The 25,608-nt window shown below is 35.4% G+C and overlaps 1 protein-coding gene across 1 annotated transcript in view; it reads right to left on the bottom strand.

Moving 5' to 3' along the window:
- Positions 1-2,892: 2,892 nt before the first annotated feature.
- The window catches only part of RBM25 (RNA binding motif protein 25), a 51,371-nt gene continuing 28,655 nt past the window's right edge, over positions 2,893-25,608 (bottom strand). Inside the window, exons 7-19 of the mRNA XM_008583867.1 lie at positions 23,208-23,393; positions 21,259-21,312; positions 20,911-20,994; positions 17,253-17,533; positions 15,122-15,344; positions 14,925-15,014; positions 12,979-13,052; positions 11,567-11,717; positions 9,910-10,234; positions 9,277-9,551; positions 8,837-8,935; positions 7,684-7,731; positions 2,893-4,630 (exon numbers count right to left, since the gene is read on the bottom strand). Of these exons, the coding sequence (XP_008582089.1) occupies positions 4,538-4,630; positions 7,684-7,731; positions 8,837-8,935; positions 9,277-9,551; positions 9,910-10,234; positions 11,567-11,717; positions 12,979-13,052; positions 14,925-15,014; positions 15,122-15,344; positions 17,253-17,533; positions 20,911-20,994; positions 21,259-21,312; positions 23,208-23,393 (1,983 nt within the window). The 3' untranslated portion in view covers positions 2,893-4,537. The remainder of the gene's footprint in view (positions 4,631-7,683; positions 7,732-8,836; positions 8,936-9,276; positions 9,552-9,909; positions 10,235-11,566; positions 11,718-12,978; positions 13,053-14,924; positions 15,015-15,121; positions 15,345-17,252; positions 17,534-20,910; positions 20,995-21,258; positions 21,313-23,207; positions 23,394-25,608) is intronic.

The raw sequence follows: 25,608 nt of genomic DNA, 5'->3' as shown, positions 1-25,608 counted from the left end.
ATATATATATATATATATATATATGTAACTGCAAGAGAAATTCTTTTTTTTTTTTTTTTTTTTAAGATGACCGGTAAGGGTATCTTAACCCTTGACTTGGTGTTGTCAGCACCACGCTCAGGCAGTGAGCAAACCGGCCATCCCTATATGGGATCCGAACCCGGGGCCTTGGTGTTATCAGCACCGCACTCTCCCGAGTGAGCCACGGGCCGGCCCGCAAGAGAAATTCTAATGGCTTAATTCATAGTAATGTAATCCTCTTAAGACAAGGATGACCATGTCTTCAATACCATGAGTATCAAAGACTAAATATACACAAAAAACGGAGGGTTTGGCTGCTTAATTCAGTCCCCATTCTGTGCACAAGAATCTATAAGTCATCACTCCGACTAATATGTGATGTAGCAGAGTAGACATTTTCAGGAATGCCATTTAAGTGAAACAACAGGGCTTGAAAAGAATTTTTATTCATTTTTGTTTATAGAAATTATCTTTATTTCCCTGGCATTTCAGATTGCCATTCCTAATTTGGCCTTCATGACTCATGACTCAAATAATAAAATGTAAAGAATCTGTCAATTAAAGATAAAAAGCCAAGTATTCAAATGCAAATAAGCAAACATAAATACCTCAGTAATTTACCATAATCACATTTCAAAAACTCTACCTCTTTATTAAAAATCATAAGCTCACTTTAGTCTACAGTGTGAATGTAACATTAATAGCTCCTGGGATTAATATATATTTCCATGTTTTCTTCTTGACACCCAGACTGTTTCTTTGCCTGCCTGGGATTCCTTCTCGCACGCTTTTGTTTCCCAAGACATTCGCAAATCAATTTCATCACCTTTGCTGGGCAGAACTACTTTTCAATTTCATATTGTTAACAGAAGGCTGAAATATAACCCAGAAAAATGTGTAACGATTTTGACATAGAATCTTTCAGGAGATTTTGGGTATTAACTGGGGACATTCGTAGAACTTTTAGAAAGAGCTGGATAAATAAGCCTTACATAAATACTGTGTACCTGCTTACATTTATTTGCACTTGAAAATTTTTTTACTTCATATGGAAAGTAAAAAATGATAGTGTTTAGTTCAGTTTGTCTCTCAAGCCCAATGTTTCTTCAGTTTGTCCACCAGATCTGGTACTCATGCCTGATTAATACCTGCAACAGCACTCTCCACAAAATAATTAGCTTATACTACACTCATGCGGCTCTTAACAAGGATTTGTCTGAGAAATGCGTCATTAGGCAATTTCATCATCACGCAAACATCACAGAGTGTACTTACACAAACCTAGGTAATATAGCCTACCCCTCATCTGGGCCATATGGTATAGTCATTACTATCTTATGGGACCACTGCTGTATACACAGTCTGTTGTTGATTGAAACATCATTATGAGGTGCATGACAGTATTACATAGTTATTAGGGAAGTGCTATGGTAAGATTCAAAGTAAGTAACAACATGTTGTCCAAGGAGTAAATCTGCAGGGGCTGGCTGGAAATAAAGCCTAGAATACTAGGGTTGTTCTCAGGCACCATTTTGGAAGACTATGTTTATGAATATACAATAATATGTATATTTGCCTCAAAAAATGTTTTTCTTCAAAATCTACTTAAAAAATATGTTGTATTTGTATAGTCTGTTGGGCTAAAATAATACTGAGTGGATACCTTACAGTGTAGTCCTTGAGTCAGTTGGTATTGGCATCACCTGGGAGCTGGTCAGCAATGCAAAACCTCAGGCCCCACCCCAGAGTCTGAATTTTAACAAGATCCCCCAGGTGATTCAGGTGCACACTAAAGTTTGAGAAAAATTTCTTCAAATTTTTTTACTTACCGTTCCTTTTTGTGAACAGATATATGTATTTAAAATTATTTTATTTTTAGGGTCAAATGATAAAAAAGCATTTTAGTTTTCTAACTGCCAGATAAAAAATGATTAAGACTTTCATACAGTTTTTATAACAACTTGATTGGGCAATATGAATTAATGTAAGGTTTCCAAACTGAAATTAACTTACAGGCTTTAATGGTAAACACAACCAGAAAGTTCAAGCAATTTAATAGAAATTTATGTGCTTCCCCAGACACTAGAATATGGTAGTTTATACACATCCAATTCTTTATATACAATTCTCAAAAGCAACAAACTTTTCAGGAGGCTGGCTGGTTTGCTCAGTTGGTTAGAGCACAGCCTTATAATACCAAGGTCATGGGTTTGGATTCCCATACCAGCCAGCTGCCAAAAAAAAAGTCCCTAAGCAGTTTTCATGAAACTTGGTGGCAAAATTGGATTTGACCTGGCATTAAGCTATTAATTTAATGGCTTTTAGCTCTCACTGTGACCATTACTCCTCTGCTGCAGAAATGTTAATATATGAATTTGGGGTTCTGCCACAAACTTCTTTGGAGGTGGTATATGGTATACGCCCCTATGGGTTTCAGATAAGTGATATCTCTAGTTTTTTATACAGGGTCCTTTAAGATGAGTATAGCAGAAAGAGCAAAGAGAAGAGACCAGCAAGGGAAATTAAATCTGAATAAATTTTCATAATACTGGCTAAATAAAAACTTAATACGATGCCTTAGAAGCAGTAATTGTGCAGTATATAAACAAAAGACAAAGAGGCATAATAAACTGCTTAAACAAGGTCTTAGGCTGGGGGGTAAATCTGAGGAAAGATTAGTAAATAAATTTGTAAATAGCAAGGGGCATCTTTCTGAAATCTTCCCTTGAGAAAACAAAATTTAATATAATACTAAATAGAGGTATTTCCACAGATGGAGACTCATCCAAAATAATGTAAATGGCCTCTTTAACCTTCAGATATCAAGTCATAAAAAACAAATCCATAAAAAATTCAGCCCATATTTTCAAGTTTTCTAGTATGCACCACACAATTACAACATGATGCCATTTATTTACAAGACTCTAAAAGCATGAGTCTCCAAGATCAAATATATACATTTTAATATTTGAAGTATTTACATAATGAAACCATATCATGGTTCAATGTTAAGAACAGTGTTTTCAAATGTCTTCTCAAAATGTAAAAAAATCTAGTAACTCAAACTTAGTCATGCTTTTCTAACAGGCCATTGTTTAGCTTTCTTTTAAATAAATATTCAGACATGGGAACCAACTAAACCTAATTTGTGTTAAGAACTATTTAAAACTTGTTACACTTTCAGGTCATTTTGCTCCCTGAAGTTCTGATCTACAATAAAGAAAGTTCTAGATATGTCTCTAAGCACATCGCCAGTATATTTCTGAACTTTGATGAGCAGAGGCAAAAACCAGGTGTGTGTGTGCGCATACACATACAAGATATAAACCAACCCTCTACAAAATAAAAATGCAAACAAAAATTAGTGGAAGGTAAATGCCTTGAATGATTTACTTTGTCCTTAGAAATGAGATGAAAACTGTGTACATTGCCAAGCTAAATTTCTATTGTGTTGTCAAACTCTCCTGTCTATAAACTTGCCAAATTTTATCTTTTGTTTTTAAAAGGATTTTTTTTTTCACTTATGCTTTTGGAATAAAGACTTTCTTAAAAAAAAATAAAAAACAAAGGAGTACACCAAAATTAAACTAAGGACCTATTAGTGCAAAAATGCATTAAATAAAGCTCTCCAGAATTTTATCTGCCTCATTTCTGAGCAATAAAATTAGGGACAAAAATCACTATGATCCACCCTCCTTTAAAAGAAACTGGAAAAAAAAAATAAATAAAAAATAAAATAAAAAGAGAAGCTGAAGCAGCCAGCTATCAACAGGGAAACCCCATCCTGATACCAAACTGTTGTTCACCACAGGAGAATACCATGCTCTGGGAAACGAATATCCTAATTATACCAGACACTGGGTTGGCACAATATCACTTTTCCTTTACGATTCTATTCTTCAATTAGGAAATGTATAAGGGAGCCAAAGCAATTGGGGGAAAAGACTTTTACACATACATTCACACACAAACACATTCATACAGAGATACAGTAGGAATAGATTGTCTGCTACTTTTTGCACTCTAAGTTTAAATTTCACACCTTCACGAGAGCTTACCATTTCTGATCATGGGGGAGGGAGTGGCAATAGATATGACTGGTATTCTTTCAATTGAAATCATTCATGTTGGTTCCTATACAGTACAGTTCAATATTAAGTGCAATTCTGCATAAGAATTGGGGAGTCATTTTAATATTTACAAGGAATAAATCAGCAGAACAAGATTATATCAGATAGGCTGTGTACAGTAGCTGCGTCTTATAAAACATACCAGTAATCTGTACCTGGTGAGTGTAAAGAGAACCAAGGATTCAGATGACTTTACAACCAAGGGAGTACACAGAGCATAAACAAATTAGAGGACAAAAAAATTCACATTTTCTACATTAAAAAAAAAAAAAAAATTACAGATCTCACAAATGTCTTTGAAGACCAAAAAAAAAAAAAAAAATCAAAGTCCTCTAAAAGGTGAGAAAGAAGAAATCTGAAATGGAACTCTAAATGTAAAAAGAGTTTTACTTCACAAGACCAATTTTCTTGGCTTCTGTTTCATATATCAATAATCTCCACATTTTGACTATAAAAACTTCTGCTTCTTCATCAAGTACCTAGGAAAGAAAACAGTAGCACGTGTAAGATAAGCAGTCATTAGAATCTCCCAACAATAGAGAATAATGTAAAAAGCATTTACTCTCAATACATGAAGGAAATCTGTCTAGTGCGAGAAATGAATTAAAGTTCATATAAATTACCAATAAAAAAATTAATCCAGCAAAATTCCATAGTTTACAAAACACTAACACAATAGTACTTTTTTAATCCAACTTTTATTCTAACTTTTACTTTTAACTATACAGATTTTAGCCAAGTGTTTATTATGTATGGGACACTGAACTAAACATTAAACGAGAACATAGGTAAAGCATTTAATACAGTGTCTGGGCTACAGTAAACAGAGTAAGTGAACACGATCATCAACACAGGGGACACAGATTACTGAACATGAATAAGTCAAATTATCTTTCTATCTGTACTTACGAGTTAAGTGCCTTGTGTCCCCCCCTACTACTCCTGCCCTCATCCCACACACAATATTTGGCCCTCTACACCAGGGAGGCCACAAGGAGAAATTTCTGTCAATTTCTCAATGATGGCAACTAATTAAAGAAGTTTTAATCTGAATTCTATGAGCCAAATTTGACCCCAGTTTGAGAACTATGCTATAACACTAATTCATATGGAAGTCACACTTCAGAAGTAATATATATGCACAAAATGCAACCAAAGTTCAAATTCAAAACAAAGAAAGGTATAGTTTGCAAAAGTCAGATTTTTAATAAGAGTAAAATACTACTTGAGCTAAAAATTCAATCTTCTCATTTATTTAAGAAACATTTAGAAGGCCCATGAGCTTTTACCAGAACAGACGAAATTAGCTCAATTGGTTTCCTCCCACTCTGATCAATGAACCACAAAATTATAAAAAATAGGACTATACTTCAAATACCAAAGAATTTCAACAGGCAAAATGGATTCACACTTACACATGAAATCTTCATTGCCTGTGACTGCAACTCAACCAAAAACCAGACCGATTAAAAAAAAAAAAAAAAAAAAAAAAATTCCTTCGCTCCATCCTAACTATGACATCCTCTCTTTTACCCAAAGGATAACCATTTAAGAGCCTATAAGCTCAGGAAAGTTCAGAAACCACTCCCAGGGAATAACATCTATTCATGTTTCTCCTTTCCTTTGAGGCTAATGTATTGTGGAAGCAACAAACTTTCCACAAACTTTTTATCAGTTCTAAGTAACAGCTGCATCAGGTTGGCCAAGCAGCAGAAAACCTTTGTTGTCTGCCTTTCACATCACATAGTGCCTGGGCACTAAACATCGCGACCTAAGAACTCTTTCTTCTGGCTAGAAACCCCACTATGCTCCTCTCTGATGTCTTTGGCTGCGGTTCAAAATGCAATTTCCACCAATCATCTATCATCTCCTATGATGCTTGATACTGCTTCTTCCTCTCTGACTCAATCTTCCCATTGATGCCTTCTCACTCTGGCCTTTGGACACCTACTCCGTTTTACACTAGCCATCCTCAACTTCTTTAGTTTTTTCATCCCCTTACCTTAATGCAGAGCCTGGTCTGTCCCCAAGAGCCCCTGACACTCCTGGAGCCGTCTCAAGAAGTTCCTCACAATGTCTTAGCCTCCACAGAGAGACTGTTGGATCTTCACTGTTTCTAATCTTGTTTTAAAAAGCACCTCCATGGAAGTTCCTGAGATCTCACTATACCACCTTTTTCATCCCAAAAGCAGCTGTCCAGCGAATACCTAGTCCTTTCCCCATGTTAAATGAGTGCTTTGGCACTTGGTTCCGTTATTTCTCTCCAATTCCTGTCCCAACACCCAGGAATTTCCCATGGCCATACCTTGTGCCTTGCCATCATCTGGACTGATTCTCAGCTTATTTTTTCGTTTGTTTGTTCTGTTTTATTTGCGGCTGGTTGGTATGGGGATCCAAACCCCTGACTTTGGTGTTATAAAGCCGTGCTTTAACCAGCTGAGCTAACCAGCCAGCCCCACAGCTTATATTCTTAACTTTACATTCCACTCTCCAACCATAACCTCTCTTTCTTTTTTTTTTTTTTTTTTAAAGATGACCGGTAAGGGGATCTCAACCCTTGGCTTGGTGTTGTCAGCACCACGCTCAGCCAGTGAGCAAACCGGCCATCCCTATATAGGATCCGAACCCGTGGCCTTGGTGTTATCAGCACCGCACTCTGCCGAGTGAGCCATGGGCCGGCCTCATAACCTCTCTTTCTAGTTGTTATCTTCCAACACACCTCCCACAACTTCACAGGAACCAACACTCCTTAATTCATTCAAACCACCGGCTCTATTCAGGTATTATTTTCTTCTCTTCCTAACTTGGAGCTCATATTTCACTGAATCACTCTCTCACCTTTACCACCAATTCTCTTCTCCCTTCCTTTTCTCATAAAATCACAAAGTTTAATAAATGCAACCACTGACTCTAATCCCAAATGAAATGCAATTGAGGATTTGATGTTTAACTAACACTGTGACCCAGACACCTGTCCAGACAACAAAATAGTTACACAAACTTCATGTCTCCGTTTAGATGGTAATTTCCTGTGATGCTTTCTCTAACTGCCCTTAACACCACCAGATGCTCTATCTCCTCTGCCCCATTATCCTTTTAACATACCTGATTACAACAAGCACATTATGGTTTCAACATCTGTATACCTGTCTCTCTGATAGTTCTTTAAGGGCAGACATTCTACACTTTGTGCTTTTAGCACTCTGCTCTAATAAATAATCATCTAATAAATGTTCTCTAAATGTCTGAATGAATCTAGGATTTATATTTATAAACAAAATATCGAAGGCTGAATGAAGCAGGAGGTGGGAGTGTGGGACAGAACCAGAAAAAGAAAGAAACCCAACGTTTTAAGTGCTGGGTGAAAATATCTTACTGTGGGTGCTTTTAACCTTTTTAAGTGCATATTCAAATTTTAATTCACACCTATAAGAGTCCAGCACCAACACAGGAAGAAAATGGATCTAATTTGGGAGTTACTTTGTTCATAGATACTAATTAAAATATTAATAGTAGTGAATTTCTAACTTACCATGGCAACATCATCTAAAATGCTCTGTGGTGAACTATGAGCCATAACCTAAAAGAAACATAATTGTTATGTTAAGAATAAACATAAAAGTAGAAATACAGTCAAGAAATTTTAACATACAAACCCTCAAAACTGGTATGAGAATTTGTGGCTGAGGAACCTTCCTATAAACTTTTTAATTCTCAGAATCTCACTCTCTTCAATAAGAAAAGTTGGACACCAAAACCTGGGATTTTAATCACTATAGTGTCTGTCTTCTAACTGTAAGCCAAACCTTACTTACAGAAGTTTTAATTCTGCAATAACTAAAAGTGGAGACAGCAGCTTAAATTTGCTCTTCATATATATATATATATATATATTTTTTTTTTTGGCAGCTTAGCACTACAGGGATCAAACCCTGGACCCTGGTGTTATGAGCATCATGCTGTAACCAATGGAGCTAACCGGCCAGCTGCTCTTCATAATATTAAGAAAGCACTACTGGTGGAAAAATAGCAGTTATACCTTTACAGGCATATGGTGCTCCTACTACAGTAACTATCTTATTAATAGTAAGAGTATGCTTTCAGGAGACAATGGAAAGATATACCTTCGTGGTTAACAGCAAATGTTTTAGAGGCAAAACTCTGTTACTTATCATGTATAATCACTGCCAATCTCTCACTAAACCTCAATTTCTTAATGTATAAAATGGGACTTAACATTTTGTTACATTGTGGGGAGGTTTAAAGAAGCATGCATAGTCAATAAACATCAACTTTTATCATGATATAGAAGGAGCCATTCTGCTCCTCTTCCACAACATGGGTGTTAATGAGACAAGCTATCAGCTATCCCCACAAAACCTACTCAACTGTATTTCAACAGCATTCTTCTAACCAAGACAAGAGGGTGGCATGGCATTCTCAGGGTCAGGAAGAGCATAATTGGCAGCAGCCAGCCATTCTTTCCTTCCTGACCCTCTTAAATGAAAGAATGCAGCACACAGAGTCTGAAGTAGGGGTGGGAAGGTTCATTAAAGCAGCCATGATTCGCTTAGTTGAAACTAAATTATCATAGACTCAGCTCTGAAAGGCTTTTTATTTTAGAAAGTGTCTAACATTTTAAAATATGAAATAAACATTGGGAGTGGAGGGCATAAAAGACTAACCTTAGAACAAACAAAATCAACTAATGTAGCTTCTTCTTCACCTATGTATTCTATGATTTTCTTATTAATCCATGGTCTAATTCGTCGTTCCATCAGTATCTGCAAAACAAAGCAAGCTTACTGAATTAAAGAATTATGGCTTTTTATTATACTTACTAAAAAACCTTAAACCTCACCATTTTTAAGACTGTATTTGCATGTTTGTTCATATGTTGAACTAAGGTAGGTATTTTATCAAGACACAATTATTTGCTTCTAATCTATGAAGACATCAAGTACCAACAAGAATTTTTCCAATAACATAAAGTCCTTGGCCATGGCATTTACATGTTGTCAAGATGATCATCCCAACTTATGTGTCATTAACAGAATCAAATGAGTTGATATGCCATATTAGAAACCACTCCCAATAATATGACGAAATACGATTTGCTACTCACAGAATCCACAATAGACCAATCCAGGGGATAAGCAAAGAGCTCAGGTTTGGCTGTAGGGATTTTCTCGATGAGGCTCTTAATGTGTTTGCGCTTTTCTTCAGTGTTTACAGTGCCTTTGGCAGCATTTTTATCATCTTCACCATAATCCAAGGGAACTAGTTTCCTTTTTCGGGGTACATCATCACTATCTTCATCCTCAAATTTGTTAAAGACACTATCTACAGGTAGTTTCTTTCTCTTCACAGAATTAGGTTGACCAGGACTATTGGAAGCACCTACAGTAAAAACATTGTTAACATGATGACTTAATTTTCAAATGTTACATCACACAACCCACCATCCCTCAAAAGCAGTGAAAAATATACTTCCGCAAATCTCAGAGAAAGATCCCAACTGTAAAAAATAACTCACTACTCACAAGTGCTAGAAAATTTAACTTTTCACTTCTTCTCAGAACTCGAGGCAGCTGCAGATATAGGAGCACTAGTAGAACTATGAAAACAATTGTGAGCTAGAAGGGCATTTTTGAATAATTTTCTATCTACCTATCAAGCAGCACAAAATTATTTTTTTCCTTAAATCAAAATACAGGTATTTGCAGGGGAGAAAAAAAGGAAGGAAATGCTAACATACCCAATTTAAGACTCAGTCCTATCTTTGGCCTATGCTCCTCGGGTTGTTGTTGATCTGGAGAGTTTTCGTGAGGAATAATAATGCCACATGGAGACTCATCCCCAGGAGTGTTGGGTGTTGCATTACCACTGGCAGAGGAAACAGATGGGGCAGAGCTGATGGGCCTCAGAGTGGGTTTGAGACAGGGCTTTTGCTCTGGCTCTTCTTCCTCTTCCACAGGTTCTTCTCGTTTTTCTTCTTTTTCTTGCTTTTCTTCCTCCTCCTCCTCTGATTCTGGCTCTTGCTTTATTTGTGGTTGTCTGCGCCTCTCAGCCTCTTGTTCCATCTAAAACCAAAAAAATAATCTGATTAACTTGGAAGATACTACAACTATACTCAAGTTGCTTTTTGTTTTACATTATCTTTTGTAAAATACCTTTTTTCTTTTTCATTAGGAATAACTGAATACTGCCTCCTTCTACCACCAAAGTGCTGAGTAAATCTAGAGTAGATTAGGTATGTTATTAAAAATATTTTATATATATTACTGTTCTTCAGTGGCTTGTATAAGTTCTTCAGAGATAACAAAGAATAAAAGTAGTCTGCTAAATTCAGAAAGAAACAGTATATTTTTGTGTTTTTATTAAAGAAATTATAACCAAAAGTTTTATTTTAGAAAAATATACATAATACATAAAAGGTAACTCAAATTCTCAGCTCTGTTATATACAATCATTTGTTCTTTCTAGGTAATGGCTGAAGGCAGTAGTCACTTTTGCATTCATAAACAATAGGGAAAGGAAGAAATAAGGAAAAGAAGGGACCTTTGGAGTCAAAGGCCTATATTAAAATGAACATTCCCCCTTAAATGATGAAAAATATTTTTAAAAAATCATCACAGGAGCATTATAAAAAACTGTGTGAATGGAATATTGATTTTTCTAAGCATGAAACAAAAAACAGAAAAAGATAGAAATACGGATCTTAAACTACATAAAAATCCAAAATGTGTGCATGACATAACATACCATCTAACTACCAACTCATAAAGTACAACCATTAAACAATCCATAAAGCATTCAAACTGCTCATAGTCAGAGAATCAAAAAAATAAAAACATCCCCCAACCAAAATGCTACAATGCTAAAATATTAAAAAGACTGACAGTATGCCATGATGGTGAAGGTATGGTCACGCACTTAGGAAACTGTGTGTGTGAGGGTTGTATACGTATACTTGTGTGATGACATTTTAAAAATTACCCCAGCATTCATAGTGATAACTGAATTATAAATCATATGCTATTTAACTGCTTCATTATTGTTTTTGTTGTCTGAATTTTGTTTTGAAAGAAAAAAGGGACATGTAACAAGACATGGCTTCTTTATCCAAAAGCATGTAACAGGTTAAAAAAGAAAAAGTTGATACGAAAAGTTCATATTAGGTCTATGAGATAATAACAATTTAAAACTTTTCTACATGACACATTTTATTCTTAAACACAAGAACTGTGTATGCCATAACATGACACAGTCTTCAAGTTTTATATGAGAACTGTTCATGAAAACATCTTTACTTTAGAAACAAAATATTTAGGGTAGCAGTAAAAGAATAAACTTATAAAAAGATGACGTGATAATCTTAAAACACCATCATTATGGATGTTACAGTATCTCACCCTCTGCAGCTCTGCATCCGGATCTGGGTGCCCTTCTGCTAGAAGACGTTGCCTGATTTCCTCAAGCTCTTCCTTTTCTCTCTTCCTATCTCGTTCATCTGCTTCCATCTCCTTTTCTCTATCACGCAACCTTTTCTGAAGAGCACTTCCCCTGCAAAAGTAAATCATAACAGGCCTCATTTAATATTCAGATCATTGGCTATTACATGTGATGTTTCCATCAGCACCTTTTTTCGATACTAAAAGCTGTGTGCAAGGAGACTGAAGACTTAATGTTCTTTATCTACAGAAAACTCAAGACACTCCACATGTTCATATGTAATAAGCACTGTCTTGTCATTTATCGCCGTGCTTCTTTCATTCTTAGTCATTCTAAATAAGTGTCTAAAACAAGTAAAAAGGAAACTTTTAGAGGGAAGAAAATGGCTCCACAGGGAATCCCCAACACATAATTTGCGTTTTCTTAGACATCAAGCTGTGAAAAAGTAATACAAGTAGCATTAATACCACTAAGAATAGTTCCATATCTACTCAAATTCTTTCCCTTGTAGAAAAATTCCAGAAGTAGTGCACAACAGAAAACAGAGGTTCTTTCTATCTTGCAGTTCATTATGTCTCAGAATGCTGAAGTCATGCACTGCCATTTTGATTCTAGTCTTTGATAATTTTGTTTTTGTAGCATTTTGTACAATCAAATCCTTAGCCTTCTTTCAGTAAGTTAATATTTTCATTATTTTGACTAAAACTGTATTAAATTTAATTATATATTAAATCTTATCATTATGCATGCATATCAGACACACTACAGATAAAATGATATATCAACAACACATTGTCCATATTCTCAGGGAACTTATAGTTTAGATGGGAGGTAGCAGAACAAGACCAACAATTTTACCATAATGTTATAAACGCTAGAATAAGAATTTAGAAATGCCATGGGATTCGGATCCCCATACTGGCCAGCTGTCTCCCCTTCCCCACCAAAAAAAAAATGCTGTGGAACAAAAAGAGGAGGGAAGGCAGGTCTCACAACTCTCACTGCACAGTAATATATCAATTTGAAAATGCGGTGGGGGAGATTTGGATTGCTATGTGTCATTCTTGAAATCCTGAAAACAAAAATTTCTAAACAACCCTAGATAATTATAAAAATTAGTTATAATTTGCTATAAAAATTGAACCTATTTAAAACACAAGAAAAAATTAGTTCCCCCGCAAAAAATGCATAGAATTGTTGATCCTTTTCTAACAGCTCTTTTCTGCCCAGAAAGCAGCATATGAGCAATGAAAGTGATTGCAAGATAGTGTGAAGATTTCCTGTTTTATTCCACTTAGTGAACCTGCACTCTCAGACAGACAAGGGAAAATACAGTTAATAAAAAGCTGGAAGTGAATTCATAACACAATACCTGTAGTATTTGGGATCATCTCTGTCATCATCATAGTCTTCTAAGAATTCTTTTAGTCTTTTAGCTTCTTTTGCCTTTGAGGAAATAAAGGACAAAGTGTGAAAAATTAACATACATGTCATTCAGATCACCACCTCCCCCTTGTGTGGGAATAGATTTTCTCTTATCCATATCACTTAAATTTTATAGTTCTCATATACTTCACATATTAACTGTAAATCACATTAGACATTTACTATCTTTTACCTGTAAAACAAGTCAGCTTTAGAACTTATCTGTGAAATGAAAACCACATATATATAGTATGCTGCAATAAATATCCTCTCTGAATATAATCCTCAAAGTACAATAATTATTGTTTCTTAAAACCTGAGCACACCAGGAAAACAAAAAATTTTTGTTATTAAACTTATTAATTGGACAAAAATACTTTAAATTTCATTTTGTAGGTAGATGATGCTACAAGAAGTAGTTCTTATGAAAAGCAGGATTAAAAATTTAGATCATATTCATGCATCAATCTAAAAGACAATGCCTATCTAACCTATAGTAAGCAAACTCTAAAAGTACATAAATTTCTAACTCCTATTTTTGGAATTCCAAAAGCAACAACTATTATATATAAAAATTATATCCAACAATTTTATAAATATTTTATCTACATATATATCTAATTATTATATCAATGTAAACTCAAAATCTGTCAAACGAATGAACGTATATTGTCAGGTGCTAACGGCCATGACAGTATTTACAAATATTTTCAATTACTAAAGTATAGGCACACAGCAAGGCCCACAGGTAAATACTAAAATATAAACGCCATGTACTACTCAAGAAGATGGGGAGAAACTTGCACTGTTACTTCATAAACTTGCGTTACTTGAACATGAACAAGAACTACTTATGTAACTGGATTTTTTTTAAAGCTCTCAAATAAAAAATAATAGGAAATTTTTCTCTAGGAAGATAGGTTGCAGATATGCTCACAGGAAGCAGAATCATTTCAAGAAGTTTATTCCATGATGATGTTGGTGACATTTCTTTAAATAATTATATCTCTTACTCTATTATTCTCTTCCTATTTCCTAATCAAGGGGTGAAAAAGAGTTTAGAATGGGAGCTATAGTCTCATTTTAAATTTAACTGAGAATAATAAAAATTACTTCAAATAATTCTATAACATTAGAGATCTAATAGCTGAAAAACCCATATTATCTACCTAGTTGCTGCATGCACCCTTTTTGGTTACGTACAAAAATTCCCTCTATGTCTCATGTTCATAAGCTATTTGAAGAAGATTCCTAACTTCAGTGAAGTTTTTGGAAGAATAATCTCCAAACTGGAGATAAAGAAACTTTCATGAAATTATGGCAAAGACAGAACACATGGAACAAACTACTGAAGCAAATACCATGTTAAAGTAAATTAGTTTACTTAATAACAACCTGTGCCAACTGCTTCACTGTTAGTTTATCAACAGTGTAAATTCAAAAAGCCAAATTCATTTCATGACCTTGCAGTAAAAAGAAAGAATATGGTAGCATAATGAAAAACTATATTCGTAAATGTTACATACAAAAATAATTCTGATTTATAAAAACAGTTCTCACCACATTTGCTTTATCCAAATGCAATATACCAATTCACTGATTTTGCAGATTCTTAAAAAATGGTCTATAAATTTTCAGTTTATATATTGTAGTGCAACAAATTTACTTTGACAGTATACAAAACCAATTTTGTTTATGGTCAGCAAAAATTTGAAAAACAGAAAGAAAAGATTTTGATGTACTGATATTGTCTCAAGGCTGCTAAAATACACAAAAATTAACTATGGATTGAGAAGCTTGTACATTTCAATTATCAAGTTACTTCTGGTTAAGAGTAAAGATTTGATCTGATTTTTATCTGAAAAATCACTTATTTTTAACCCAGAATCTTACCATTTCTCTTCTTCTTTCCTCTTCTCTTTCAGCCTCTTTCTCATATTCCCGGGTTTTCTTTCGTTCTCTGATTTCCCAATTCTTAAGGCGCTAAAAAATGAAATTTTTAAAGTTTCACAAACTTATACAAAGGATTCTATGAATTTTGACTACTAAGTATATCAAGCTTTACAAATAAAAACATTTCCTCAATTTACCTCTTGATAAGCAGCTTCTTTCTCTCGGAGTTTTCTTTCAAGTTTTCTTCGCTCATATGCATCTTCTTCATCCTCTTCTCGGTCCCGTTTCTTATCTTTCTCTCTCTCTCGCTCCCGCTCCCTCTCTCGCTCTCTCTCTCGCTCCCGTTCTCTTTCTCGCTCTCGTTCTCGCTCTCTCTCTCTTTCCCGCTCCCGTTCCCTTTCACGATCTCTGCTCTTTTCTCTAAGTAAACAAAAGATTTAAAAATCTGTCAGTCTACATTCTGTTTGCCTTTAAAGCCCAAGGGAAAGGGGGACATTTAAAAAAATCATATATAAACTCACAAGCCAAAACTTAGCATTTGATTTCTGCAAAATTGTAAACTCCTCTATATTCATCAGAAACACAGACAATAATTCCAGCACCAAATTCTGAACTGCATTCTAAAGTCAACGTTAATGCTTATTGGTATATCAGAAAACAAATAAAACCTAAATATAAAACTATTATAAAGGATTGAAAAATGATTACAGAATGATTAATTACGGCTTAGGGTACTTCAAAAAGTTCATGGAAAAATAGAATTAAAAGATAATATGAATCTAGGGGCCAGCCTGTGGCTTACTTGGGAGAGTGTGGTGCTGATAACAAGGCCACAGGTTTGGATCCCTATATAGGGATGGCTGGTTAGCTCACTTGGGAGAGTGTGGTGCTGATAACAAGGCCACAGGTTTGGATCCCTATATAGGGATGGCTGGTTAGCTCACTTGGGAGAGTGTGGTGCTGAGAACACCAAGTCAAGGGTTAAAAGATAATATGAATCTTTAAGTGAACTTTTGAAGTACCCTTGTCAATCACATAATGGTATATAATAGAAAAAAGGAAAAATATTAATTCCTCGTCAATGCCCCCCAAAATATGAAGGACTAATGAACATGTTAAAAAGTAGTCTATCCCTCACTAGTGATCAAGGGATAGGGTGTTGGGCATACATGTGGAGAAAAGAGAATTTTGGCATGTTTTATGGATCAATTAAAATTATATGCATGAGCACTGGGAGCTCTCAAATATTTAATTCAGAGTGATAAAACCAAATTACAGAATTTATATAGCATTATGCCATGGATCTAATTATATAAATGTACATAAGAAACAATATACTGTTTGTTAATACATGTACGTCACAAAAGTACAAAAACACTGATTTTATACATTTCAAATTCTCAATAATGGCTATATCAGGGAAGGAAGAAAAGCAGGGATTTTAATGTTCACTAAAGATTGAGAGCATGGGACTTCAGTTCCAGCAACACGGTAAACTGACCTAAAGTATACCTCCCTCCAGCTACAATCAAGTAAAAAACTACAACACAGTACTGAACATTTTAAAAGTAGCTTGGGGGCTGGCCTGTGGCTCACTCGGGAGAGTGCGGTGCTGATAACACCAAGGCCACGGGTTCGGATCCTATATAGGGATGGCCGGTTAGCTCACTGGCTGAGCGTGGTGCTAACACCACCAAGTCAAGGGTTAAGATCCCCTTACTGGTCATCTTTAAAAAAAAAAAAAAAAAAGTAGCTTGGATATGGTGACCTCTCCTCTGGTTCCTTCCCCTGTTCATTTTTGCTCTACCCTCACTCCTGAAGAAAGACTCATCAAATGAGTTCATTATAATTAAAAAATTTTAAATAACAAAACAAACAAAAAGGTATAACTACTAGGAAGCATAAATAGTAAATTTAGAACCAAAAAGGTTAAGTTGTGGCAGGTCAATGGGCTCACCTACACACAAACAGAGGCTAAAAGAAGTGGTGCTAGAACTGATTTCTCAGTATACAGAAGCTGAATGAAAGGGTAACTAGAAAAAATGTCCAGTGGTCCAGGGAGACAACAGGGAATCATGTCTGCCCAGAACACTGAGTACACATCAGTGTGTTCTGGGTCTCTGTAAAAACTGGCTTCAGACAGAAACTAACCAGAGTTGAAAACAGTAACTTTCACCGATGTTATCCGAGTGTGTTAAACAGAAAGCTAGGCACACCCTGTGGCCTTACATGCTCACATGAATCACATGAATGCAAACAGTCCTACAGAGGACTACCCTGTAGGTCTATTAAAGCTATCAGGAAACAGTAACTTATATGAAGCCTTACCTTGATCGACTCCGATCCTTATTACGATCTGAGCTCCTTTCCCGGTCCCGGTCACGATCTCTCTCTCGATCCCGATCTCTCTCTTTTGTCCGGTCACGGTCCCTATCTCGTTCTCGTTCCCGCTCCCGTTCCTTCTCCTTTTCTCGTTCACGTTCTCTTTCCCTTTCTCGTTCCCGTTCTCGCCTTTCTCGTTCCCTTTCACGCTCCCTCTCTCTTTCTCTCCGTTCTTTCTCAATTTCCTGTCTTTCTTTTTCCTTTTTGCCTTTCTCTTCTTCCAGTTTCTAGAAACCAATAAAAGTACTTTTAGAGTTAACTCTGTAGCTCCAGTATTAAGATTTTTCCCGGTGCAATACTCAATATTGGGAACAAATACACCAAACCACTGGTACTTTATATAAATACTTGTGGTTCCGCTTGACAAATTAAATTGAAGCAATCACAAGACTAGATAGATTTGTGCAAAACCATATATTCTACACAGACCAAGAATCTCCAATTGTAGATGCTGGGAGACTGTGTAAAGTGTGGCTGGCCACTCAATGACTATGTAATAACTAAAATGACCATGAAGAATGTGGTGGTTCACAATAATTCCTAGAAACACAGTCACTTGTCTAAAACTTCATTCTGCCCATTATGAATTTCTATAAATCAATGGGACTATCAATACTAATTATAACCCCAGACTTCCCATTATCTAAAGGTGAGGATTTTAAAGGGCAAGTGGGGGGAGGAGACTAAGGTCACTATAATGCAACTAAATGTTCTGCCCTCTGATTTGCCCGCCCACCAAAGGAAACACAAGTGAATTCAGCCAACATCTAACTTCTCATCTATGGAGTCATTTACTCCCACTATTACAAGATGGACAGCCCACCAAATACAAAAAGTTTGAAAATCACTCACTTCAAGCAAAACGTACATAATTGTAATATTTTCATTTAAAATATTTAAAAGCAATATATATATGCCCATTATGCCTGTAAGACAATAAAAATATATTTACAATGATAAATCCATCCTTGGAAGGAACGATTGTGTATTAACTTACAGATGCTGTGCTAGGACATGGATCTCCAACACTGGATTAACCTTGCCTACAAGCTATGTTTCTGGGAGGAAGAGCAAGTACATGGTTCACAAATAAACCAAATAACAAAGTCAGACCAAGTTTGTACCCTGCCAAGATTACCAGTGCACACGGTTGCTATATAAACGCAGAAAAAAATACCCCAAGCAGGTAAAACAAAACAAAATACATTAATCTCTTTGGCTCCATGTTTAGTTTCACCAAAATGAAATTTAAACTGTAACAATAAAATGTGCATTTTTTTCTTTTCTCAGTCATGTAAAGCATTTAAAACAACTTTAAAAAGCAATCTTACCTGTTACTCTTTCTCTCTTGCTCATGGATCAGAGAACTGATAGAGGATTATGAAAGAAAAGCTAACGTATGAGAGATCAATATATTCAGCTGCTGTGCCAGTCTATATGAAAATAGAATGCAGGCAAAGCCAATACTGAATATACTGAAATTACAAAAGGAAGAGATAAGAAATGGTAGAAAGAAGACAGAATCTGAAAGCTATTAAAAAGGGGCAAAATATCATTTCTGAAACAGTTCTAATGGAATATAAAAACTTATACTGTAAAATGAGGCTAGACTACATAAAACTTACCTCAATGTCATATAAAGAAATTTATTTCTGAGATAATAGATACTTACAGATTATTTTAGCTGTTCCAATATTATTTTCTTTTGTAGAATTCCTCAATTTTTTACTCTTGCTTATTTACTGTGCTGCTTATTCACTTATGTAAGTAACAATTTGTTTCAGAACTCATTTCAAAAGTTTGGCTCTAAGTAAATAAAAATGTGAGTGAATCTAGCCATACTAAATGTTTTTCTAAAAGGTTATATACACTATATACATATATATGCATATATTTAGCATATACATGTATATTTTTAAGAAAGACTAGAGAAAGAGGAAATGAGCCTAAAAAAATGAAAGAAAGTAATGAAGAGGAAGGGATAGATTTTTTAAAAATCATAAATCTTACCTTATTCTCTCTTCAGACTCATCCGTGCTGTAAATGGACGCCCCCTGCCACGCTGATACCCTGACAGTCCGTGGTTATTTAATATACTCATACCAAAACATGCAAAGGTTCACTGAGCTCATATTTTGTTAATGTAGTTTCAAACATCCCCTTTAACCACACCACCCAATAAAAAGAACTGTTTTTGCTTTTCATTTTGATTTCTTTTTATTTTTAAGACATATTTTGGAAATACAAAACATTCCCCACAGTAAAATACTAAGGCAATGAAATGCCTGAGGATTCTCAAACTCTGAAGCAAATGTCTTTTGAATTAATTTTTTAAAAACAAGATTTCCTCATAATTTACCAATAATATGACAGGGTTTAACAAATAAATAAAAACAAAACAGGGGTAAACCACACACACAACTATATACCATTTTTAAGCTTACTCAAACCTGAATTTGACTACTGAACCTAAGCAAAAGTATTCCTATAAAATGACTTCCCACAGACCATCTTTTTAACTCTCAAAATTAATTTTGGAAGAATTACATTTGTGCTTTAGACACGTTTAATTCCTGAAAAAGCACTATGTATGTAAGCTAAAGCTGGGCATCTGGATAATGTGTGATCAGCAGCACTGATTCATTCGCATTGTCAAATTGGATTTTGAAAGCAATGAGAAAAAATAAGACTGAGAGAGAAAACACTGAACATTTCACCGAGTTAAATGTCTCTTGGTCTTGTGTAAGAACCAGTAAAATCATATTACCTCTAAGATCAAAATACATTTCATGCAGTGTTTGCATTTCACCACCCGTAAGCATCACCTTCAACACCAGCGAACATTCACAGATGCACTGTCATAGAGAGAAGCTTTAAATAGGCAAAACTCGTGAGTGGGATTTACTATGCACAAATACCCATTTCCAAGCCAGTTACCCCTTTGCATATTTTTCTGAGGGGGCATCCATAAATATAATAAAAAACAGAAGCTCATACTTACATCCTATTCCTTGTTACTTTCCAAGCTGAGAGTTTCATCTTGCATTAGTCACCATATGATCTCTATCATAATGGTGGGGGTCAATGAATAGATTAGCTTTATGGGAATTTACAGTTCTTCCATGCATCTAAAATTTGGTAAGTCTGGTAACCACTGACCTACTTTTAAAAATCTCCCCCACTCAACTTAAATCTATACAAATATCAAATTTTAATCTCAGCTCTAAAGAAAATGTTTTCCTAAGATTAAATAACTGCCCCCAAAAATACACTACAGTGTCTGTTATCTTGCTGCCCCCTTGAATCTAGTTTAAATCGGACCTTGATGTTTATGTTGAAATCTAAAAACAAAATTAGCTTTTATTCTTATTAATGTGAGATGACTGCAGAGTAGTCAGAAACTGAAAATACTAAGCAAAGTATGTCAAGGACCACTTTAATATGTTACTGATCTTCTGTTTCTTTGTTTCTATCTAAATATCAATAAAACCTAAAAAAAAGCATTTAAAATTATATTCTAATGTAAGGTTGATTTTTTTGTCTTTTTGCTTTGGACTGTGTAAAAAGTCTAGATTGGTATCAAGTGAAAAAGCAAGAATACTACCTTGTGTGTGTCTCTGAATTTGCTGATCTCTCGGGAAATCAGGTCTCTTTTATCTTCTTCCATTTCTATCGCATTTATATCCTCCTAAAAGAAAAGGGGGAAAAGAGGGAATGAAAAAAGCTCAATCTACATCAATATAAAAAAAGCTAAAGGTTAGATATTTTGTGCAGGTCTTACAAAATATATGAGTAAATAACATCTTACAGTAACAAATCTAAAAATCTGAGTAAATAAACAACATCTACAATAACAAATCTAACAATCTGAAGTTAAAAAGCAGGCAAGAATCACAATTCTGGCAACTAGCAATAAATACAGGTATTGTCAAAGCCTACAATTTAAACAAACCTTAGTGATGAGTGGATAAGGGATCAGTGGGGCCACTGGAAATCTGCGGAAAATCTGCGGAAAGATCCACGAAGATTTTTTTAAAAAAACAGAGCTCATACTACTTTGCAAAGCAATGCCCTACACATTTACACTGTAAACAATACAGTACTTCTGTGATTATTTTCTTGATTTCAAATTACTTGATAATAAAAATGATTCCACTCCCTTTACAACCCCTCCAGTCACCCACAACCTCACTTCCACTCCCTTTAACACTCCCAAACAATGGAATTAGGAAGGTCCCCTAGTAGCAGGGCTTTCTCCTTGATCTCCTCCAAGACACAGGAAATAATCATACCAACAAAATTTACCTATAATTCCTGCCATAGAGCAGGATTCCTCTGATCCTCTCCTCCTAACCCACATTGAACAAATATGTCTAGTTATTTTTCTCCTTTCCCATCAATAGAGGAAGAGGAAGGACAAAGTCTACAGGCCTCAATTACCCTATACTTGACTGACCCTACCAATTACCATTCCCAACAGACTACAGCTCACTAGACAGGATTTTATGACCAAAAGAGGAAGAACAAGCCAAGTAATAAAAATGTATTTGACCACAAAGAAAACCGAAGATAACCTAAAAAGGCACTGAAACCCAAAAGAATATGAACTGTCACTATCCCTTGACAATTAATCATAATATATATATATTTTTAATAGTAGTACTTTTTTATGGCACATAGCAGGGTACTTCAAAAAATTTGTGGAGAGATTTATGTTATCTTTTAATTCTATTTTCCCATGAATTTTCTTTTTTTTTTTCCTTTTTGTCTTTTTTCATGTCCGGCAGTGGATCGCAACCCTCAGTGTCGCGCCCGTACCGGACCGGGACCAGCAACGAGATCGCAACCCTCGGTGTTGCGCCCGCTCCTCGCTCAGCCAGTGAGCGGGAACCGGTCTGTATGTGGGATCCGAACCCTCGGCGGGAGCGCCGCCACACTCCCAAGCGGCGCACTGTAGCAGTGCGCCACCGGGCCGGCCCTTTCCCATGAATTTTCTGAAGTACCCTCGTACAATCCATATATATATATAAAATACTTCTGATATTTTTTAAAAACAGTCCCCATAATTTCCAAGTTTATCTGAAGGAAATGTGTTTAAGAGAACCAAACATTTCCTTTCAACCTTGATTCCCTATTCTTCAATTAACTTAGGCTGACAAAGAGGTGACATTCAATTCACTGAGGAGTATGTCATCTTGTGCTACTCCTTCAGAGTCCTCCAGTTTCATGTTTAATACCATTATTGTCCATGTAGGGGAATGAGAAATAGTTTTTAAAAGAAAGGCAGCTAAAAATTTTTAAATGGGTGAAAATCTTTAGTGAAAGTCAGTCCCTACTTTATCACTACTCGAGTTTTTTGTTTCTGTTTTTTACTTAATTGAATCCACAGATAAGTACAAGCCTCCATGCCAGTGCATGCCAAACATATAAAACAGGAAAATGTGGGGCAAAAAATTAGGAAAGTAGCTGATAAAACATGGTCAAAATAGGATTCTATATGTATATATATATAGAAAAGTATACTCTTTAAATATATAATACATATTGTATAGTGCTTTTTCATGGCATATAAAATAGTTCCAGTTTTTTGGGGTTTTTTTTTGGGGGGGGGGGGCGAGGCATCTGGCCGGTAAGAGGATCCAAACCCTTGACCTTGGTGCTCTTAGCACCATGCTCTCCCAAGTGAGCTAACTGGCCAGCCATTCCAATATTTTTAAAGAGCACACCCCACCATTTCTCTAAGTTTATCCAAAAGAAATGTGTGAAAAAGTACCAAATATTTTCTTCGAACTTGTACATTGCAATAAATTCTAGTCATTCTGCTCTCCAAAAGTTAGAAAGCTCAAAGTGACACCATAAAAAATAAATTATAAAAATACTGTGTGTTGTCAGAACACATACGTCTTCCTTCTTTTCCTTCTTCTTCTTCCTAGGGTGAGAGTCAGATTCCTGTGAGGGGGCATTTAGCTCGCTGGAGTATTCACGTATTAAAACTTCAATGGCCCCTTTAATCATCTGATCCCTTCTCTTTGTTTCTTCATCTAAAGCTTCTTCATCATCATTAGTGACAGTTTCTGGTCTGGCAGTCTTTAAAAACAAGGCAAATTCAGGGGAGGGAGAGGAAAAAAAAAATCAAACAGAAATATGAAAATCAATCTAAAACAAGAGTTAATAAACAAAACAAACATGTTTTTTCAAAAACATCATTGTAGTCCTATTAAATGCAGAGTTGGTTATGATCTTTTTTTTTTTTTTTTTTTTTTTTTTTTTTTTTTTTTTTTTTTTTTTTTTTTTGAAACCGACCGCACTGCACTCAGCCAGTGAGAGCTGTGAGCACACCGGTCATCCCTATATAGGATCCGAACCCGCAGCGGGAGCGCTACTGCGCTCCCAGCGCCGCACCTTCCCGAGTGCGCCACGGGCTCGGCCCAGTTATGATCTTAACATCACAAAACTAGCCTCATTTCTTTTACTAAGTGTTTTCCTGAGATACTGATACTTTACCATTTTCTTTCTTCCCTCAATAGCTAAAATCTTCGCCCATAACAAGCTACAAAAACATTAAATCACAGGACTAGCATACTATACAACACATCTGCAAAGCTTTCACAATCTGTCGGATGGTCTTGCTCAAAAGTTGACAAACTAATGATTATTACAGGTTGAATATCCCTACTCTGAAAATCCAAAATCCAAAATGCTCCAAAATCTCAAAGTTTTGGAGTGCCAACATGATGCTCAAAAGAGCATCTCAGATTTCTGGATCAGGGGTGCTCAACAGGTTAAGTATCTGCAAATATTCCAAAATCCAAAAAAAAATCTGAAATCCGAAACATTGCTGGTCCAAAGCATTTCAGATAAAGGACATTCAACCTGTAATAAATAATGAACTCATTTTCTTGCAAATAAATATTAAACAGCTGGCAAACTGTTGAGGAAGTTATATGATAAAAGCAAAATACAATTTTAAGTAAACTATGATAGCCAACATGTCAAATGAGCAGAAGCATGTTTAGGTTAAACAAAAAAAAATCCACTAGATACATATATACACCAAAATGCAAGCATCAGAGGTAAGGGACTGAAATGACAGTTTTTTTCTCTCTCTGCTTTCTGTAATTTCTATAACACGGAGTTCCACTTGTAAAAACAATATACTTATACACCAAAAAAGAATCAACTCTAAATACTTCCCCATTAACGTGCACATGTAACATTATAAAAACTAAAAACATAAAATTCATGTAATGCTACTTACAAATAAGCAACTGATTATTTGTAGGCTTTATTAATAATCTTTAAGAGAGTTAAGTTTAGATCATTAACTCTGTGTCTCTCAGGGAAAAAAAATTACTGGCTTCTAATGTGGTGCTATTCTTGTTTCTAAGTTTTATTTTAAGTCCCCTGGTTATGGACTAAACCCAGGTCAAACTACAGAAACTTCACAGAATGACCTCCAAACTTTGGATAATTTCCAGTTATTCTCAACTCCTCTCTACTTAAAACATGGAAAGAGATAAAAGTATGACAAAGAAACAACAAGATAAACAAAAAAGAGTACGTATACAAAAACATTTTTTTCTCATTTAAAACCATATACACACACACTGCAAAATATTTATCAATTTACTTGGTAAACATATGCCATGCATATTTTCAGATATATGCAAGAACCACGCTCTTCTGCCTAAATGCCTAGCTCTTGGACACAATGCACAAAATCTACTGAAGGTGGGTTTCATGCCTTGTGGCTCATTAACAATATAACCTAGCAGTGATTTCTAACTCGACCACCAGCATTTTGAAAGCTGTCTCCAATGGATATACATTTAACAAACATTTCTTTCTTAACTTAATTTGCTCAATGAATTTTTACTAAGAGCATACTGTATGCAGAAAAAAGAAAATATTTAAAAAAAAGAACTTACCTTCAAGCATCTACTACTACTTGGTAAAATATGAGCCATGACATATAACCTCAATATAAGGCATTATGTGTTATTATTATAAAACTAACCACACTGTGTTTCCTACTTTCTCAAACCTGCCTGTTCATCCAATCTTCTTGTAGACACCTTTCTACTTGACATCTTAAATAAAGATGAGATGCTTTACTCAAGTAATTAAACTGTTAAAATTATTTACCAACAATATAGTAAACTAATTGTGGTGACATGTTCCTTTCTTATTTTAAGTCAGTAATATATCTCAGGGCTGGCTGGTTAGCTCAGCTGGTTAGAGCATGGTGTTAATAATCCCTGTACCAGCCAGCCCCCCCCCCCCCCCCCCCCCCCCCCCCCCC

Source organism: Galeopterus variegatus, unplaced genomic scaffold (genome assembly GCF_000696425.1).
Source record: "Galeopterus variegatus unplaced genomic scaffold, G_variegatus-3.0.2 Scaffold101, whole genome shotgun sequence".
Taxonomy (NCBI): domain Eukaryota; kingdom Metazoa; phylum Chordata; class Mammalia; order Dermoptera; family Cynocephalidae; genus Galeopterus; species Galeopterus variegatus.
This window is presented reverse-complemented; position numbering and strand designations above follow the sequence as displayed.